At 39.9% G+C, this 12,383-nt stretch overlaps 1 protein-coding gene across 1 annotated transcript in view; it reads left to right on the top strand.

The window, feature by feature from the left end:
- The window catches only part of kdm5a (lysine (K)-specific demethylase 5A), a 119,914-nt gene that overhangs the window by 81,191 nt on the left and 26,340 nt on the right, over positions 1 to 12,383 (top strand). Inside the window, exons 20-24 of the mRNA XM_041253949.1 lie at positions 6,894 to 7,249; positions 7,868 to 8,006; positions 8,612 to 8,791; positions 10,218 to 10,373; positions 11,069 to 11,620. Of these exons, the coding sequence (XP_041109883.1) occupies positions 6,894 to 7,249; positions 7,868 to 8,006; positions 8,612 to 8,791; positions 10,218 to 10,373; positions 11,069 to 11,620 (1,383 nt within the window). The remainder of the gene's footprint in view (positions 1 to 6,893; positions 7,250 to 7,867; positions 8,007 to 8,611; positions 8,792 to 10,217; positions 10,374 to 11,068; positions 11,621 to 12,383) is intronic.

The following is a 12,383-nucleotide window of genomic DNA, read 5'->3' as shown; positions in this document are numbered from 1 at the left end:
GTATTGGTGATTTGTTTTTGTTTGAATATTTATTTTCTGTGCTCTGTGAGCAGTATTTGTTTTGTTTAAATATTTTATTTGTTTTTGTGTTTAATAAACGGTGCGCGCGCGTTTCTCTGAACTGCAGTTACCTACCTGTCTGTTGTTGTTCCTCATTCTGGCCTGACATCACCACAACACAATTTCCTGTCAAACAGAGTTTTTAAATTTTGTTTTCTCCTGCTTGGTAAATAAATTCCAGCCATTGCTTTGCTTGGATGCCATTGTTATGTATTCACAAGAGAGAATTTAGTGATCAGGAATGGCACTTTATTATTACAACCAAACAGACACCCATGTCCCACTAACACTTTTATGATGTAATAGTGGTGCTGTACTACTGCATTAGTTTTAAAACTGAACAAAGCAGTTATTAACAACACTGGAATATGGCCAATACATGTTGCAAAGAATCCTGCAACATGACGCATGTGTATTATTATTATTAGTATTATTATTATTCGATGTTTGCAGCACTGAAAGGTTACAGAAGTCTACAGATCTGAAGTGACTAAATGTATGTGTACTATGTAGTATTTAAATATGTATCGTGTACTTAAAACATTGATATATGACTTATATATACACACATACATACATATTTGTTGACTCAGAAATGTCTTCATCTAGGCAATGTGGGGAAGCTATAAAAAAGGCTAACAAGATGCTCGGATACATTGTGAAAAGTGTTGAATTTAAATCAAGGGAAGTAATGTTAAAACTGTACAATGCACTAGTAAGACCTCATCTTGAATATTGTGTGCAGTTCTGGTCACCTCGCTATAAAAAAGATATTGGTGCTCTAGAAAGAGTGCAAAGAAGAGCGACCAGAATTATTCCGGGCTTAAAAGGCATGTCATATGCAGACAGGCTAAAAGAACTGAATCTGTTCAGTCTTGAACAAAGAAGACTACGTGGCGACCTAATTCAAGCATTCAAAATTCTAAAAGGTATTGACAGTGTCGACCCAAGGGACTTTTTCAGCCTGAAAAAAGAAACAAGGACCAGGGGTCACAAATGGAGTTTAGACAAAGGGGCATTCAGAACAGAAAATAGGAGACACTTTTTTACACAGAGAATTGTGAGGGTCTGGAATCAACTCCCCAGTAATGTTGTTGAAGCTGACACCCTGGGATCCTTCAAGAAGCTGCTTGATGAGATTTTGGGATCAATAAGCTACTAACAACCAAATGAGCAAGATGGGCCGAATGGCCTCCTCTCGTTTGTAAAGTTTCTTATGTTCTTATGTTCTTACACACACACACACAGTACCAGTCAAAAGTTTGGGTACACCTGCTTGAAACCAGGTTTTTCATGATTATCTATGCATTTAATTGTATAAACTTGTCTAGAAACACGTGATGTTTCATTATATGATACGTGTACTTATATAAGCTGATAATCATAAGTGAATTGCATTCAAAAATTTTAGTTTTAAATGAAAATGTAAATCAGGTCCATGATTATAATAAATATAGGTAGCATATGCACAAGTTTGTCATTCCAAAATGTAAGGGAGCAGAAAATGGCAAAATACGCTCAGTTGCAAATAAAAGTCTGTAATTACTTTAAGAAATGAAGGTCAATCTTTAAGACAAATCGCAAGAACTTTGCAAGTGTCTGTAACTGCTGTGGCCAAGACCATCAAACGATTTGAAGAAACTGGCACTCATGAGGACCGAACAAGGTCAGGTCAGAATAAGAGGAAGAGACTTGCCTGGGCCAAAAAACACAGAAACTGGACGTTTAAGGAATGGAAGTCAGTCTTATGGACCGATGAGTCAAAATTTGAAATATTTGGGTCCTACCGCCGAGTATTTCTAAGATGCAGAGAGGGTGAGCGCATGAGTTCTGCATGTGTGGTTCCCACTGTCAAGCATGGAGGAGGCATTGTCATGGTCTGGGGTTGCTTTGCTGGTGACAGAGTTGGTGATCTTTACCAAGTCCATGGCAAGCTCTACCAATATGGCTATTATAGCATATTTCAGAGGCATGCCATTCCATCAGGATTACGGCTAGTTGGCAGTCCTTCATTCTTCAGCAAGATAATGACCCAAAACACACCTCAGAGTTGTGCAAGATCTATCTGGTGAAGAAGGAAAGTGAAGGACAACTCAGTCAAATGACCTGGATTGCTCAGTCGCCAGACCTCAATCCCATAGAACTTGTATGGGACAAACTGGACAGATGAGTCAAAGCAAAGCTACCCACAACTGCCCTACATCTCTGGGAATTGCTGCAGAAGAGGTTGGAAGACATGTTGGGTGATTTCCTGCTGAAACTTGTTAACCGAATGCCTCGTGTTTGTGAGGCTGTTATTAAGGCAAAGGGTGACTATTTTGAGGAATCCAAAATTTATAGACAATTTTCAATATTCTTGAACATTGCTTTGATACTCCTTATGTTTTGTTTTGTATATTGTAATATGTTTTCATTTTCAAGTATTTACAGAAATATATATGACGTAAAACATTGTCAATTATGAAAAAAACCTAGTTTCCAGTAAGTGTACTCAAACTTTTGACTGGTGCTGTGTGTGTCATATATATATATATATATATATATATATATATATATATATATATATATATAGAATATGATTATTATTATATACTATTATATATATATATATATATATATATAAATAAATAATATATATATTTACTTTTTTATAATCACTACCTGAAAAATACATACTGCTGTAAAGTCAGTGAAGATAGAGATAACAAACTGGCCTGTATACATATAAAAAATTGCATACAGGTTATATTAACAATAAAAGCATGTATTGTAATAAGCTGTCAAAATGATGGCTTGTAGTGTTTCTAGGTAGAAGTGCTTATAACTTTTTTTATTTTTGCGATTCTGATTTTCAAACGGCGTCAGGGTATTTAAAAAGTATATTTAAAAGCTGTGAAAAAGTATTTGCCCCCTGTCTGATTTTCTGCATTTTTGCATATTTTTGACACTGAATGTTATCAGATCTTCAACCAAAATCTAATATTAGATCAAAGAGACCCAGAGTGAACAAATAACACAAAATGTTGATACTTATTTCATTTATTTATTAAAGAAAGTTATGCAACACAAAATGCCCCCATGTGAAAAAGTAATCACCCCCTTAGACTCAATAACTGGTTACGCCACCTTTAGCAGGATTAGCTGCAACCAAACACTTCCTGTAGTTAGTGATCAGTCTCTCCCACAGCACCGTAGAGGAATTTTGGCCCACTCCTTCATGCAGAACTACTTCAACTCTGACATTTGTGGGTTTTCGAGCATAAACTGCTCGTTTCAGGTCCTGCAATGGGGTCTAGGTCTGGACTTTGACTAGGCCATTCCAAACTTTCCTGTTCTTCAACCATTCTGATGTAGATTTGCTTGTGTGTTTTGGATCATTGTCTTGCTGCATGACCCAGCTGCGCTTCAGCTTTAGCTCACGGACAGGTGGAATTCTCCTGTAGAATTCTGTGATACAGAGCAGAATTCATGGTTCCTTCAATGATGGCAAATTGTCCAGGTCCTGATGCAGCAAAGCATCCCCAAATCATGACATTACCACCACCATGCTTGACCATTGGCATGAGGTTCTTACTGTGGAATGTAGTATTTGGTTTTTGCCAGACATAACAGGGTCCAAGTTGGCCAGAAAGTTCCACTTTTGACTCATCTGTCCATAGAACATTGTTCCAGAACTTTTGAGGATCATCCAGGTCCTCTTTGGCAAACTTGAGTTGAGCATTCATGTTTTTCTTAGTGAGCAGTGGTTTCCGCCTTGCTACTCTGCCATGAATCCCATTTTTGCCCAGTGTCTTTCTGATGGTGGAGTTATAAACACTGACCTTAGCAGAGACGAGAGAGGTCTGCAAATCTCTAGATGTTGTTCTGTGGTTCTTTTTGTGACTTCCTGGACGATTTTACGCCTTGCTTTTGGAGAGATTTTGGCAAGACGGCCACTGCTGGGAAGATTCTCTACTGTCCCAAACTTTCTCCATTTGGACAGTATGGCTCTGACTGTGGTTTGGTGGAGCCCCAGAGCCTTATAAATGGCTTTGTAACCTTTTCCAGACTGATAGGCATCAACAACTTTTTTTTCCTGCAGTCTTCAGGAATTTCTTTTGATCGTAGCATGATGTGCCTCTAGAACCTGTGTGCTGACAACTTCACTCTGATGGTAAGGGCCAAAGTTAGTCAGATTTATATTGGCCAGGGCTGGCCCAAGTCAGGCCTGATTGTTAACCAGAGTATTCAAACAGCTGACCGTAACTGCCCCTTTAATTAGGTTGAGTTAATGAGAGGGGCAATAACTTTTTCACACCTGAAGATTGCATGTTTGATTACTTTGCACACCAATCAAATGAAAGAAGCACAAAACTTTGGTGTCATTTTTTCTCTGAGACTCCCTCTATATACTACTACAACTCACAAAACGATCTGACCAAACTCAATGTGTAAAATGTGCAAAAATGCAGAAAATCAGACCGTGCACTGTGTACTTAGGCAAAGTCAAGAACGGCAGCTAGTGTGTTTCACACGCAGAGTAATTCAAATTTAAAAAATGAAAACCGCCAAAATGGCTGCCATGGCATTTCTAGTGCTATCGAATTGGTGTTCAGCCATTTTCTCTTGCAGAGTGCAGGGAGGAGAGGTATTCCTTTGAAAAGGGGCGGGGCTGACAATCACATGACAGGCCGAGCCTATGGACCAATAGTGTAAGGATGTCAAGGCAATAGTTCAACCTAGTCCTTCTGTGATGAAGTTTTAACCAATCACAGGCTAGTATTTACAATCAGTGGTTCGTATATATGATATATTCCAGATTTTGTAAAATGTTCATATAGGGAATATCAGTTTATTCATAAATATAATAAATATTGATAAAATATTGATGTGTATTAAGTAAATCATTTATGTATATAAATTATTATATACATTTCTTGTAATAACCCGCGTATATATATATATATACCCATATATATATATATATATATATATATATATATATATATATATATATCCTATACATAATCTAGTCATAAACCTATTTACACCAGAATCTAATAAATATATATAATAATATAATTTAACTTAAATTACATAAGTAAATCTGATAAAACTTTAATTTATAGACCAGTGATTTTTGGAATAAATGTGGTCTTAAAAATTGCCAGATAATGTGCAATTTGAAAAACTGCCAGAAGGGGAGCTGAGTGATAGCATCTCCATCTGTATGAGAGTGCTCACCAGAATTGCCAAGTCTGCATATAAGCAGTGGAATCTGGGCTTGGTTGTTTTTTTTTTTTTTTGTGAGTGGCGGGTTGGAATTTGCATAAACGCCCATACTCTAACATGGGCTGCACTTGTTTTGAATAACGAGGTCGCTATTTTTGTCAGAAATCTAGCAAGCCTGGTGCTTGCTTTGCCTTTTTTTTTCTTAGTTTCTACAGCTCTGCTGGGGGATAGTGTGCTTGGTCTTTTCCATTTTGTCTGTTTTTTTAATCATCGTTAAGAATATGTTGCTAGCATTATTAAATTTGCGTCTTTCGCTAAGTTCACTTTTTTGCTGGATGATGGGTCATTCAAAAAGTGATTTTGATACCCGGTCGCAGATTTATAAAGCTTGATATGCTGTATACGCTCCATCTTTATTCCTCACGGAACTGACGTAAAATTCCCAGAGGAGTTCAACTCGTCCTTAGAAAGCACATTAAATGTAAGTCTACCTTTATCTTGGAGACAGATTTGTAGGCCATTCACAGCCCATTTAAGCCTTTATTATTATTTTTTTTGTTTTGCTTTAGTTCGAGATGATTTAGTTCTGGTTCTGTTATTTCACGGTACCGTTTTTCTTTTAAGAAAAATTGAATTACTGGTGCTTTGTCAGGTTCAGGACGTTTATCCTCATACAAAAGTTTTTCCATTAAAAAAATTATTATTTGACTCTGGGTAAATTTTTTTTAAAAGTTAGAGGTTGCTTATAGATATTAAATTAGGACAGGTAAGTGGCGGACGAGTGTGTCTGTTGAAAGGTTGTGTGGGATTAACGTAGAACTCAGCTAATCAATCGAAGCGCAGGATTTTTCCAAGCAGATATATAATAAAAAAATAAAATAAAACTCTTGGAGAATGTGGATGGGATTCCATAGCTCACCCATCAATAAACAGTGTGTGTGTGTCTGAGGAGCTCCTGGAGAATGTGGAGGGGTGACATGAGCTCACTCATCAGTAAATGTGTGTGTGTGTGTGTGTCTCATAGGAGCTTCTGGAGAATGTGGAGGAGTTGAGCTCACCCATCAGTAAACAGTGTGTTTGTGTCTCCGAGGAGCTCCTGGAGAATGTGGAGGGGTGATATGAGCTCACCCATTAGTAAATAGTGTGTGTGTCTCCTAGGAGCTCCTGGAGAATGTGGAGGAGTTCCATGAGCTCACCCATCAGTAAACAGTGTGTGTGTGTGCTGCATAGGAGCTCCTGGAGAATGTGGAGGAGTTGAGCTCACCCATCAGTAAACAGTGTGTGTGTCTCCGAGGAGCTCCTGGAGAATGTGGAGGAGTTGAGCTCACCCATCAGTAAACAGTGTGTGTGTCTACTAGGAGCTCCTGGAGAATGTGGAGAGGTTCCATGAGCTCACCCATCAGTAAACAGTGTGTGTGTGTGTTGCATAGGAGCTCCTGGAGAATGTGGAGGAGTTGAGCACACCCATCAGTAAACAGTGTGTGTGTCTCCGAGGAGCTCCTGGAGAATGTGGAGGAGTTGAGCTCACCCATCAGTAAACAGTGTGTGTGTCTCCGAGGAGCTCCTGGAGAATGTGGAGGAGTTGAGCTCACCCATCAGTAAACAGTGTGTGTGTCTCCTAGGAGCTCCTGGAGAATGTGGAGGAGTTCCATGAGCGTGCACAGGCGGCACTGGTGGATGAGACCCCTGACTCCTCCAAGCTGCAGGCTCTGCTAGACATGGGTGCTGGATTGGACGTGGAGCTGCCCCAACTGCCCCGGCTCAAGCAAGAACTGCAGCAGGCCCGCTGGCTGGACGAGGTGTGCCTGACCCTGGCTGAACCGCACCGTGTCACCCTGGATGTCATGAAAAGGCTCATTGACTCGGGCGTGGGCCTGGCGCCGCACCACGCTGTCGAGAAGGCCATGGCTGAGCTGCAGGAGATACTCACTGTGTCTGAGCGCTGGGAGGACAAGGCCAAGACCTGCTTACAGGCCAGGTGACAGCTCCCTCATACTCACATACTGAGATATAAAAATAAACTTGTACTTGGTTAACAAGTTTTCCATGGTTTGTTATGCTTAGTATGCTTTACAGTGCTTACATATACTTTATTACACTTTGGTATACTTTTACCATGGGAAGAGTTTTTAGGGAAACTAGGGTTGTTAATTTCCTGAGCGCTTAAACTTTAGAATTAAACATATGGAAACATTTAAACTTTTTACATGTATTGAAATGTGTGCAACCAGAAAAGCCATCATAAGAAGCGCTGTCACATTTGAAGTTTTACTGCAATATATATTTGTGTAAGACACTGTGTACAGTGTATGTATATGGAAAAGAAGAAATATTGAACATGAAATAAATTGGCCTTAACTGTACACTTACTAGTAAGACTAGGACCTATTTGGCTTGCATATTTTTGACAATGGTAAAATGTTTGGCAAAATTCTTAACGTTTAACACGGGAACACTTTTAAAGATCTCTATTATAAACATTTGACAAACAGTTCCATGAGAAGTCTTTGTTAATGTCTTTGCATGTGTACTATACAATGCAATTGGTTGTACTGAGATCATTGCAGTAAAGTTTTACATACCTTGTATTGTACAGACCACGCCACAGCATGGTCACCCTGGAGAGCATTGTGAAAGAGGCAAAAAACATCCCAGCATTCCTTCCTAATGTGCTGGCTCTGAGAGATGCGCTACAGAAAGCCAAAGACTGGACTGGAAAAGTAGAAGCCATCCAGGTGAGTTCAGTTGAGTGTCTTTATGGATGTTTCTGTCTGTTGGTGTTTCTTTCTTGGTTCCTTACTGCTCCAGTTTAATTGGTATTAGTTGGCAAGTTTGCATTATTTTTTTTATTTTGGTGTTTTTATTTTGGGGTGGGGGTGGCATGTTTACAAAGTCTTTGCACTTTTTTTCACAGTAAAATAAAATAAAAAAACCCTGCTGTTTCAAAACTGTAAAACAAATTAGTCATCATTTAAAATTAATTTAAGTCTAGTTTCAAACATTTTTAAAAAAACAATTCATATACAGGGCAGTAATTGGTACTAGTCCTTCATAAATCTAGCCCATTATGTGTGTTTGTAGTAGGGGTCTGTGCTGCTTTCACAAATAGCGAAAGAAATGCTTCTGATCTTCTAGAAGAGTGCACACAATCCAAATGCAATCCAAAACATCTGTGGGAGGCTTGGCATGTATGATACTGGCATAAAATCAAATGTAGGTAGTGTTGTAGACAGACACTAAAAATGAATAAGGCCCCCAGTGTCTTTGTTTTTGACATACTGCAGTAAGAACTATTTTTGTGTCTCCGGCCCTAATTTTTCTATGTGCTGCTGCATTGCAGAATGGGAGTAACTATGCCTACCTGGACCAGTTGGAAAGCTTGCTGGTGCGTGGCCGGCCAATCCCAGTAAGACTGGACGCCCTACCTCAGGTAGAGTCTCAGGTGGCCTCAGCCCGAGCCTGGCGAGAGAGGACCGGCAGGACGTTCTTAAAGAAGAACTCCATCTACACACTCCTGCAGGTGGGCATGCATTCAGTAGTGTTTGTGTGAGGATGGGGTTTGCAGTGCTTGAAACACACCACAGAAACCAGGACCAGAGGACACATTTGGAAATTAGGTGGAGGTAGACATTAGAAGTGGTGAGGGTATGGAATAGGTTACTGTCACAAAGATGGCTGGAGTGGGGGACGTCAGACCAGAAACAGGAAACAGGAAATAAACAAAGAGAGGTGGTGGAGTTTGGTGGAGCTGAGCGAATGGTCTCGCTCAGCATTTAATAATGCACAGACAGACAGAAATTAAAAGGTTGCAAGACAAACAAAACACAGGACACGGCACATTCGCCAAATTAAAGAGACAAACAAAACAGACTACACAGACAAACACGCTGAGCTGATATTTTAACTGTTATTCTTATTATTATTACCTCGGTCTCCAATCCCATTCTCCACTCACCGAACACACAACCCAGAGTGAGTGAAAACATGCTGTTTTTATGCAGCTGTACCGAGCCTCGATTGCTAATCAATCATTCAGTTGGAATCGCGGTACAACTACATGTGAATTAATAAAGTGTAATTCCCCATGCTTACACATTATTACATTTTACCTGCATGTGAAGTGCTGTGCAATCCTCGTGCCTAAATACAAATATACACTTTAACACTCGTGTTACACAGGTCCATTTGTAAATGGTGTACCAATGACTATACACCAACATTAACACACAACATACAACACAAAATACACAGAGGGGCGGGCACTTTGCCAGTTACCTAGCCACACTAATGATGCTGAATGATTGAAATCATTTAAAACCCAAGTTCTGAGATCAACCAGCTACTAGGAATTGGACGAGCATAGATGGGCCAAAATGTTGTATTAACTTTTACTGGATTATTTAATCTTTCATTAGGTATACACAGGCATTGCATGTTCTGTTTAGTTGCATTATAAACACTAGGACACTAACTTTGTAATGCAGTAGCCTTTACAAAAGGAATTGCTATTGCTGAAAAACATGTCCAAAATACAGTGTTAAGAAAATAAATGTTTGTATGCTAGACTTAGTAATGCACAGTATAGAAAGTCAGACTTTTGGGTCTCCCAAAGAACCTTAAATATTCAAAGAGCACATTTTTGTTTTTTGTAAACTGATTGGCACACATCATTACAGTTCTATTTGGTAAAAAGACAAATGACCAAAGCAAAGGAAGAAGCGACTTATTGGACGTTTATACGTGAAATAGATCCTAGAAAACGATCCTCCTCTCGTTTTGTAAACTTTATTAGTTTCTTATTTAGAATGCAAACACAGAATATCAATATGGATTCATAAACACAATTCTTTCAAGCAGAGTTCTTCTTCACAGCTGCAGAAAAGAACCATTGCGGAGGGACAGCATAAGTTAAGAATACATTTGAATGTGCACTTTGCATCCTGTAGGTGTTGAGCCCCAGACAGGATATTGGGGTCTACGGGAGCAGTAAGAGCAAGAGGAAACGGGCCAAGGAGCTTCTGGAGAAGGAGAGAGACCTGGAGATGGAGTGCCTGAGCGACCTGGAAGAGGGGGCCGAGGAGGCACGTGACCCAGCTGCTGTCGTAAGGATAACTAGCACTTAACTACCCATCAGTTCACTAGCAAGCTTTTCAGCCAACTCCAAAAATACAATATTTTATAACTGAATTTTATAAAGTTTTGATGGATTTGACCTGAATTAGAAATATGCCAGTAGAAATCATTAGACATAATGATGTCCCTGATGAGTGATGTGGTGGAGCCACTTGTACATTTGTTCCCCTTGCATTTAATACTGTAGAAGTGCTTACGCAGTTGTGGTGAAACTCTGCCTTAAAATTATTTAGTATAATTTATTGAGAGTATCAGATTACAGGGATATATGGAGGTGTCTCTGTCTGTACATCTGTCTGTCTGTATGTCACATTTTTACATCCATACTGACAGCAGCTTGTCTAATTTATGAAATTTGGTATTCAGATTCTTCAGCATAAATTATTGAGATTAAACCATTAAATTATTTAGAACAGAATCTGAGAATATAAACGTCTGTCGAAGTACACTTGCATATTTAGATCTACATGTTTGTCATGATGTTTTAGCTATTGTATTTCCTTTGTTGGAAACAAAAAAAAAAAATTATACTGTAGTTACTCATACTACCCTGTTTTACCTCCTGGTGGCCTCATTTGAATGCTGGCTAATAAAAACTTGTCTCCCAATATGTATCCTCGTGCTCAGTGCCATTCTTTACACACCCTATTCTTCCCTTTTCCAGGTGGCCGCCTTCAAAACCAAGGAACAAAAGGAAACTGAAGCCATGCACTCCCTGCGGGCAGCCAACCTGGCAAAAATGGCAATGGCGGACCGCATTGAGGAAGTAAAGTTCTGCCTGTGCCGGAAAACAGCCAGCGGTTTCATGTTGCAGTGTGAGCTGTGCAAGGACTGGTTCCACAGCACCTGCGTGCCCTTACCTAAGACCGGTTCCCAGAAGAAGGGTCTAGGCTGGCAGAGCAAAGAGGTTAAGTTCCTGTGTCCGCTGTGTCAGCGTTCACGCCGGCCTAGGCTGGAGACCATCCTCTCACTGCTGGTCTCCCTACAGAAGCTACCGGTCAGACTCCCAGAGGGTGAGGCCCTGCAGTGCCTGACCGAGAGAGCCATGGGCTGGCAGGACCGCGCAAGACAGGCCCTGGCCACGGAGGAGCTGTCCTCAGCTCTGGCTAAACTCTCTGTGCTCAGTCAGCGGATGGTAGAACAAGCGGCCAGGGAGAAGACAGAGAAGATCATCAACGCAGAGCTGCAGAAAGCAGCAGCCAACCCTGATCTGCAGGTGAGAACATTATTCATATTAGTGCCCGGACAAACATGGGTGTTTCATGTTGGAATAGTCTTTCAAATTGTAAACCTAATAATATTCTTAAATTTCACCATATTACAGTAATAAAAATCACACAGGAGTAAAATTCTCAGTATTTCATCAGTTATCTGTACAATAGAGTGAATGGATGTTATTTATTTCAGATGACATTTTTGCATGAGTTTCCTCTGCATTATATCTCTACAGACATTTATAAATGAGGTGGCCCATGGTAATCAGGGTAGTGTTGTACCCTGGTCGCTCTTGTTGAAGATATTTCTTATATCTACCGCGTAACTGGTAAAAACAATAGCTTTGTGCGCAGGTAGATCCTTGCAAAAAACATAACCCTAACCTCTCAGCTGCCACACGCGTCATTTCCACGTGGAGCGCTTTCATGTCAAAATTTGCCATGCACGGCAGAACGTCATGGACAAAGTATTAAGTGTCTGCAAAGCAGCAAACTGAATGTTCTTCTTCTACAGTAATCCCAATGACATAATGTACTCTGTAAAAGTGTAGTTCTATTTTTTGGATGGTAGATGGCAGCATTGCCTAAGAAATGAGCTTGTCATTGAAATAGACACTGCATTATAGCCACGTCCCATGTCAACAAGGCAGGGCGTTTTTTTTTTGTTCTCGATTTGGTACTACAAGCTGTGTTGAGAAAACCTTGCCAGAAATGGTACTGGTCCAAACGAGCTGCATGTCATACCCCAATGTTTGCTAAAGTAAC

This window comes from Polyodon spathula, chromosome 7, assembly GCF_017654505.1.
Source record: "Polyodon spathula isolate WHYD16114869_AA chromosome 7, ASM1765450v1, whole genome shotgun sequence".
Classification (NCBI taxonomy): domain Eukaryota; kingdom Metazoa; phylum Chordata; class Actinopteri; order Acipenseriformes; family Polyodontidae; genus Polyodon; species Polyodon spathula.
The sequence above is the reverse complement of the archived record's forward strand: the minus strand, read 5'-3'. Positions and strand labels throughout refer to the sequence as shown.